The 8,568-nt window shown below is 42.6% G+C and overlaps 2 protein-coding genes and 1 long non-coding RNA gene across 3 annotated transcripts; 1 reads left to right on the forward strand and 2 right to left on the reverse strand.

The window, feature by feature from the left end:
* Window positions 1–2,232: 2,232 nt before the first annotated feature.
* Window positions 2,233–3,394, reverse strand: LOC137966927 (uncharacterized). The gene is made up of 2 exons (XR_011116382.1): window positions 3,246–3,394; window positions 2,233–2,921 (listed from the first exon to the last, which is right to left on the reverse strand). It is a non-coding gene; the product is annotated as an uncharacterized lncRNA (long non-coding RNA).
* LOC137966911 (uncharacterized) lies at window positions 3,392–4,796 on the forward strand. The gene is made up of 2 exons (XM_068813466.1): window positions 3,392–3,808; window positions 4,029–4,796. The coding sequence occupies exons 1-2, from the start codon at window positions 3,532–3,534 to the stop codon at window positions 4,490–4,492; spliced, it is 741 nt and encodes a 246-aa protein (XP_068669567.1). The 5' UTR covers window positions 3,392–3,531; the 3' UTR covers window positions 4,493–4,796.
* Window positions 4,797–6,729: 1,933 nt separating this feature from the next.
* Window positions 6,730–7,290, reverse strand: LOC137939371 (uncharacterized mitochondrial protein AtMg00810-like). The gene has a single exon (XM_068784643.1). The coding sequence runs from the start codon at window positions 7,288–7,290 to the stop codon at window positions 6,730–6,732; it is 561 nt and encodes a 186-aa protein (XP_068640744.1).
* Window positions 7,291–8,568: the final 1,278 nt, after the last annotated feature.

The following is an 8,568-nucleotide window of genomic DNA, read 5'->3' on the forward strand; positions in this document are numbered from 1 at the left end:
GGTTCTCTTGTTTCCCTTGGTTGCAGATATACAGCTGAAGGTGGAGTTTTTTTTTTTGGAGTGGGTACACTGGTTGTGATGAAAGGGAAAAAAGTTGGTAACCTTTATGTGCTTCAGGGCAGTACAGTAATAGGTATTGCAATTGGTTCCTTATCTTCAGATTCAATTTTTTGACATGACTCGTCTGTGGAATATTCGGTTAGGGCATATCAGTAAGCAGGTGGAGTTCTAGGGTGATAAGTACGGCTACACCGACATGGTCACTTATGCATTACCTGTGGCAGAGACCGGTCTGTTGGGAACATCGTGGACTCACAGTTGCCAGAGGCTGGAGTCGTGGAGACTCGCCGTTGCCAGAGGCTGGAGTCATGGACTTGCCGTTGCCAGAGGATTGAGAGTTGTTGATTCCAGAGGGAGTCATTACAACAGGGAAGTCTTCCAGTGGAAGTAGGCAGATGCAGCATTGGCTGCAGACAGAGGCAGAGGCAGCAGTGGTTTCAGGCAGAGATTGCAGTGAGGTTTTTCAGGTGTTACTAGTAGAGGCAGTAGGGAGTCGTTGTTGTGAGAGACCGTTCAGTTTTTAGAGCGCTCTAACTACCGTGAAGCTGTCATGGGTAGCGATGCTGCTCAATTCAATTCAGACTTTCAGGTTCTACACTCAAGTTCAAGCACGGTTTGGATTTTCATTTGGTGTTCGCAGTACCTGAGGAGGATGCCCTAAGGGGCAAGGTGGAGAAGGCGATAGACAGGTTCAGTCTTTCAGAAAGGAGTAATCGAATTTAAGCCAAAGTGGAGATTTGTTAATCGGGTGTCTTGAATCCAATTACCCGACCCGATTACACGGTTTGGATCCGCGTCGGGACCCGATTAAGAAGTTAAAATCGGGAGCTCTGATTTGGGGATTTTTTTGAGGAAGAGAGGTCGAGACAACGAGGGTTTTCGAGGGATTCTCTGCGCAGAGAAAGAGGGGTTCGTCGAGGGAGAAATCGTTTTTGATTTTGTATGCTAGAAGCAGTAAAGCTTCACCCCTTTCCGATTAGTGGACTCTCGTTTCCTCCCGTGGAGTAGGATGTCGCTGAACCACGTAAGATCGTTCCTTTTGTGTTTTTCTGTTGATTTACTGTTATTTATGCCCATATTGCATTTTCTATGTGGTTTGTATGCTTCGTGGTGAATATACTCTAGAATTAGGGTTTATTATGCTCGGATTTAGCCCTGGTTATAACAATTTCAAATAAGTTTTTGCTGAAAACGTTAAGCCTTCGTCCCAAAGGAAAATGCCGGACTGCTCTGAAGTCTTCCGGTGCAGGTGAGATGTTTCTTTGATTAGGCCACCTCCACTTTGTCAGTCGACTCACCAGAGGAAAACAAAGATGGTTTACATCGACGATGCCAAAGTTCCCTCCGGGAAGCCCGATGGGTTAAAAATCCTTGTGACCCCCCCGCAAGGAGCGATACTAGAACGGCATCCACCGCTGCGACAGATAGCAGAATGAAGAAGATTTTGCGGAAGGCTAAGATAGTGGGGGCGCCGCGGTGGTCGGCGTTGGCCTCATGGTCACGGTGGTCTGCGTTAGTTTCATTGCTTGGGGTGCGTCGTTGATAATATCGTCATCTGGGTTTCTGGATTTTGAACAACCGGAGGAAGAAAATAAGAAGAGGGAGAAAATGATGAAGAAACCTGTTGAAGAAGTTGACATGCCGCTGTTACTGTGATCTTAGCGATGATCATTTCCTGTCCTGGGCAGGTTTGTGGTGGACAGATCGATCTTATCCGATCCTTTGTCTGTTTTCTTAGTTTGTAAAAAGAGATGGTTGAATCGTTGTTGCTTGCTTCTGTAAAATCCCAAATCTCCTTTTCGCATGTTATGTATCAAATCGATTATGCTTCATCCGTTAAAGAAGATCCAATCTTTAATGTTTCAGAGACATGGATCATAGGAATCGTTCAAAGTGAGCAGAGGAACGATTGTGATCGTCCCGAAGCTATATGAAGAGATTTACAGAAAAAGCCTGGAGATTTTCTGTCCGATGATATCAAACTGAACCAAAACTTGCGAGAACAACTCCCTTGACTAGCTAAATCCATGACGTGATTAAGAAAAGAAAAAAAAACATTTAATGTTTTTGTTTTTGGTACATTATTGTTCGATATGGTGGAAAGCTCACCTAGTAGTCTGCTTTAATTAATTAATTCATTCTCGAAAAGAAGAAAAAGGAATCAGCACCATGAAAAAAGCAAAAACTGTTGAAGTAAGATTAAAGCTCTACCAAATTTTATGATCACCAAAACCAAACTTCTTAAGTAAGATGAAACACAGAGGATCATAATACAAGTAAGATCAAAGCTCACAAGTCACAGCTTAGATCAAATCGTTGGAATCAAACTTAGGCACGCAGCAGCCTGAAATATGCAGCCGGGTTATTCTCAAAAGTAGCTCTGAGAATCCATACGCCAGCCATGCCAGGCGCTCGCATCATCTTCCCTCCCGCCGAGGCGAAGCAAGGGAAGCATCCCCTTAAACAAGTGACGAAGCTTTTCACTAAGGTCCAAATCAAAATTGCTACCATCGTTATTAAACGGACGAAGCAACAGCAGATAAAGGCAACACAGGAGAAGATCGCCGTTCCCACTGCCACGATGAGATTAAACAGACAAAGGCCGATAGACTGAAGACAGCAGACTAGAATAGGCACGGTGATTAAGAGAATCACCGCGACAAAGAGAACCCAGGCGCCTACCACAAGCCAGTGAGGAAGGTTCTGAAATAGGTGGAGAAATTCGTGCCATTGCTCCACGATGAAGTTCCTGGCGCCGTCTTCTAACCAGACCTGTTTCTCAGTCATTTGCCGGAGAAAACTTTCCACTCCCTCTGGGCCGAGCTTTCTCATATCTCTCCCCATTTTTTGGTGAAGCGATTCTGCAGAGAACCCAATGGGAAATCGTTGGGATTTTAAAGGAAAAGAAGGCTTTTCCATGAGTCTTATCTCATTTAATGTCTCTGTCTGTAGCACATTATTATTCAACATGATGGAAAGCATCTCCATTAAAGTGTCAATGGAAATTTTTTTATGTTTTTTAGTCTTGAGAAGGAGATAAAAGTAACCGAACTATGCAAAAAGCCAACAAAAGAAGAGTAAGAGTATGCAAATAAGAGGTATTGAAGAACAAAAAATTGGATTGAAGCTTGTTTGCTTTTTTCCTTAACCAAAAGAAATAAACACAAATATAAAGTTTAATGTACCGAGTAGCAAAACCATGCGCGATCACTATGTGGTCCTTAGGGACCTGCAAGATTCCTTCGTTCCCGCCAATGGCAGCACAGAATATCTTACCGACGGCCATTAAAGGAAAGCCTTGGTAGCGAAGGAAACTCGAGAGTCGCCGTCGAGAGTCGCCGTACTGTCATCCAATGGCCACGGCGCTTTCTGCTTTTATAAAGCATACTCCACAAAAATGATCTGCAGCTGCTTAACTCAGTCACCGGTGACCAAGACTTGCAGTTGCAGAGAGGAGAATCATCCGCAAATATGGTTTACTGCGACGATGCCAAAATTCTGTCCGGGATCACCGACGGGGACAAAATGGAGGAACTCCCGAACGCCACCTGGATCTCTCTGGCGCCCGAGAAGGCCGTCGTTCCAATGCCACCCGCCGCTGAGGTGGGGGATAGCGGGATCAAAAAGATTTTGCGGACGGCTGCTAAAGTGTGGATCGTCGCTGTGGCCGGCGTTGGCCTCTTGGCTTTGGGTGCGTTGGTGATAATGGCGGCATCTGCGTCTCCGGATTTTGAACCGCCTGAAGAAGGTGAGAAGAAGGATAAGGAGAAAGTGATGAAGAGACCTAGTGAAGTAGCTGATATACCCAGAAGCGAATTTTTATGAATATGTCTTTTTGAATTACTGAATTATGATTTCAGACACTAACCCTCCAGGTCGCAATATTAATTTCATGCAATTCGAAGTTTTTTTTTTTTTTTTTCTGTAGGATTTGAACTAATAAATGATCAACCGCTTTAAAATTACAGCAATTTCCATCCTTCCTCTCCCAAGAATCGTATCATCAGAAAAGATGGGGAGACAGCTGGTTCCCCAGGGAGTGACCGGGTCAGGAAACGGCACCGGGAACTTTATCGTTGAGAAATGCCGTCAATTTCTCCTCATGTTGAGGAACATTGCAGTGTTTCTGGCTGAAAAGCTGGAGCACATCCTTCCTCCCGCAGCCAGATCCGAGACGCACCATCACTGGTTTGTGGCGGTCTTCCTGGTTCTCTTGGCCGCGGTGATTCTCTTAATCACCGTGCCTGTTCTCCTCTGCTGTCTTAAATGCTTGATACATCTCATCAAGGGAGTGGTAACGAGGATCTTCCCTTGCTTCTCTTCTGGAGAGAGGATGATGAGAGCTCCTGGCAGGCCTGGTGTCTGGATTCCCAGAGATGTTTTTCAGAGTGATCCGGGTGAGTATTTCAGGCTGCTGCACGCTGAGGTTTGATTCAGAGGATTTGATCTGGGGTGTGAGCGATTATCGTAGTTATCTCGTATATGTTGATCTCGATGGGTGATCAAGAAGTCTGATTGAAGGGATTTGGGTCTGTGAGTAGTGCTTTTGATCTTTAGTGTGAGTGATTATTTTTAGATACTGTGCTTGGTGGGTGACCATGTACTAGTGATTATCCTAAAAATTAAAACTTCTAGGATCCTTTTCATCAGATTTTCTCGCTTCTCACTGGCATGTTACTCCTTAACTAATTATGTCTTTATGACATCTTTATGAGAATTCTTCTTATTTACCATGATGTCACCTCTCTTGGACGCGTGGGCCTGGATATGTGGGTTTGAGTCCATCTTCCAACAATCACGATTATCACATTTTATCCTTTTTAATTTATTTTTCAAGATAACCAGACCAAACAGGTGACTAGTGGAGGCCATGATAGAGGAAGACTTTATTTTTTGGATAATGATATAATTTCATCCATGACCATTGCACCTCCACATATTATTCAACAAGTTGTTCAATTACACAACTGGCCGAAACTTTCCTCTTTCAACAAGCTACAATTTTTAGTTCATTCCTTGAAGTTTGTTTCGAAGTTATTTTGTGAACCTTGTAAGTTAGGCAGGTACTTGAGGAGTAACCTCTATTCTCGGGCCTGAGAGGGTTAGTCTTAGTCCATTTTCTAGGTACATTCAGATGTTTGGAGACTTGTTTCTATTCCTAGTATAAATGAGTCAAAAGTATTTTCTTTATCTCTGTGGATGATTGTGCTCGAGTAAATTGGTTTTTTTAAATGAAATATATAATTTGAACTTTTCTCTCTATTTTATTCCTTTTATAATATGGTTAAAACTCAATTCCACAAGAAAATTCAAGTGTTTTGTTCAAATAATGTCAAAGAATATATATCATCTCAATCTAAATCTATTTTTACCAAGAAATGAATCATCTATTAAACATCATGCTCATATACAAAAGGGTGTTGCTAAAAGGAAAAAGCGCCATCTCTTAAAAGTTTCTCGAGTCCCACTACTGTCCATCAATTTTTCATAGTTTTATTGGCTTTATGCTGTTTTTACTGCTTTCTATCTTATTAATTGTATGCCTTTTGGTGCCCTTTTCAAGAAAACATTGTTTTCATCCCTTCTACCTCTTGAAAGCGGTTCAACTTCCTACTAAAGTCTATGGTTATGTTTATTTTGTTATTAATTGTTTACCTTACCTAGCAGAAAAAAACTTGATCATAATTCATTTAAATGTATTTTTTGGGATACTTCAAGAATCAAGAAGGTCGTGTGTGCTATAATTCTTCCTTACGTAAAACCTTTGTTTCTATTGATGTTATATTCTTTGAGGACCAAACCTTTTACTTCAAAGGATCCCCTCCACTAGGTTTTGATATTTTTACAGGTATTGCCCAGACCGTTTGAACTCTTGGATAAGATTATGCAATAGCCACAAGATCACCCATTAGACCACCCGACACAAACTCCTTTCAGCCTTCAACGTCCTAAAATTTTCATATCTAAAATGTAACAGATGTTAAACACTATGTAGCGCTCATATATCGAACTGTGATCAACACTCCAGATACCCTTCACCAAATATCAGCTTCTTTCTTCTCCAAGAGGAATGACCAAGTCCAAAACCGAGAGAATCTCCTTTCGAAGAGGGGCCATCAACTACTTAATAGACTTCTTCTTCAAATTTTTACCAAAGTGCTTCCATCATAAATGAAAGCAGGAAAAGAAGAAGATGAATGAGGGAACTTTCGTCTTTGACGGTTCCATTACCAATCTTTGTTTCTTCAAAGCACACTTTATTAGTAATTAAACTGAAAAGATTATAAAATTCACCAAACTCTCGGATGAGTTCTTCTATTAATTTATAGATGTGTGTGTATCAATTACATAGATTACAATTGATTACAGTAACTTTAATTTGTACAGAAAAGGTATGAAGGAGTTTGATTAGCTCCTGTAATTTTGGATCGTAATCCTCTGTAAGGAATGTCCTAAACTGGGCAGTGTTCTGTTTTGGCATTATCTTCAACAGCCCCCCGCAAGCTTAGCGTCGGATTAGGACATACATGTAGCTTGAATCGAAAGAACTGAAAGAGAGGCCGAGAGACGCTTTTGGTGAAGATATCTGCAACCTATAAGTGATAGGGCACATATTGAGTGTGAATCTTGCTAGCAACAACAAGTTCATGCAAGAAATGAATGTCTAACTCAACATGCTTGGCCTACTTGTGGACAATAGGGTTGGAACTCAGGAAGAACGCTTTTGTTATCGCATAAGAGAAGTAGCCGCTCAGGGATGGAAAATTTGAGATCACAAAGAAGATGGGTGAGCCAGATAAGTTCGGCGGCCGTTAGAGCAAGAGCACGATATTCAGACTCATAGCTGGAACGAGAAACTACAGGTTGCTTCTTGGCACTCCATGAGACTAAGTTATCACCAAGGTAAATAGAGTAACCCGAGGTAGAGCGGCGAGTATCAGGACATCCGGCCCAGTCAGCATCAGAGTAAGCAACTAAAGATCCTGGTGAAGCGGATGGACAGAAGGACAAACCATAATGGAGAGTACCTTTGACATACCGAAGAAATCGCTTAACAGCAAGGAAGTGGTCAGTAGTGGAAGAGTGTAAAAACTGAGTTACTGAGTTGACAGCATGAGCAATATCAGGACGCATGATGTTCAAATATTGAAGAGTACCAACAAGAGATCGGTAAAGAGTGGGGTCCGAAAACAACGGACCAATAGAGGATAAATGCTGAGAAACCACCATAGGAGTGTGCACAGGCTTGCTGTCAAGTAATTAAACCCGGGCAAGGATGTCACGTGCATATTTCAACTTACTGATAAAAAGGCCATCAGCGGTTGGTGTAGCTTCAAGACCAAGAAAATAGCTGAGGAAGCCCAAGTCCTTAGTAGCAAATTCAGAATGAAGCTTGGTGGTAAAGCTATCAAGAAGAGAGGGATTGTTGCCCGTAATAATAATATCATTGACATATAAGAGCAAATAAAGGATGTCAGAGTGCCAATGAAAGACGAAGAATGAAGGGTCAGCACGACTGTAGTAGAAGCCAAGATGAATAAAGAAACAGCTGAACCGCTGAAACCAGGCTCGAGGGGCTTTCTTGAGGTCATAGAGAGTTTTCGAAAGCTTGCAAACATGAGCAAGAAAGCGAGGATCAATATACCCCGGTGGTTGTTCCATATAGACTTGTTCATTGAGAGTACCATTTAGGAAATCATTTTTGACATCCAATTGACAGAGAGACCAGCGATTTGTGACAACAATAGAGAGCACAACCCGAATAGTGGTAGCTTTGATGACAGGACTGAAGATGTCGGTGTAATCAAGACCTGGGACTTGTGTGAACCCCTTTCCGACGAGACGAGCTTTGAAGCGCTTAATAGAACCATCAGGCAAGTATTTGGTCCGAAAGACCCATTTAGAACCCATAATATTGGTAACAGTCGGACGAGGAACCAAGATCCAGGTACGATTATTTTGTAGAGCTTGAATTTCTTCATCCATAGTGGCTAGCCAGGCAGGATTCTTGGCAGCTGATTTGAACCCTTTGAGCGCTGTAGATGTCAAGAGAGGATAAAGGAGACCAGAAGAGCCAGAGTAAGCAAGAACAGCCGAGTGACGAGGTTTAAAAATTTTAGCCTTAGCGCGTGTGAGCATAGGATGAGACCGCAATGGGAGTTCGGCAACAGGAGTAGGGGATCCATGCGGACCTGAATCTGCGGGCAGAGGCGGACCTGTAAGTGAATCAGTGGCCTGCAAAATCTCATCCACAGGATCAGAACAAATAACACAGGGACGAGAGCTGGATGGAGTAATGTGCGGGGAATGAGGCGCCAGAGGAGATGGGGACAAGACTGTAGGAGGTTGACCAGGTTCCAGGAAGTTGGAGAATTGGAGAGAGGAGAGAGATTGAGCCTGAGAAGATGCTAAGAAAGAGAAAAATGTCTCATCAAATTGGGCATGTCTGGTGATATATTTTCGAGAAGTAAGGGGATCAAGACAACGAAAACCTTTATAAGATGAACA

The sequence above is a fragment of the Aristolochia californica genome, unplaced genomic scaffold (assembly GCF_029961685.1).
Source record: "Aristolochia californica isolate CCGP_79_NKW_82.1479 unplaced genomic scaffold, dmAriCali1.0.hap1 SCAF_10, whole genome shotgun sequence".
Taxonomy (NCBI): domain Eukaryota; kingdom Viridiplantae; phylum Streptophyta; class Magnoliopsida; order Piperales; family Aristolochiaceae; genus Aristolochia; species Aristolochia californica.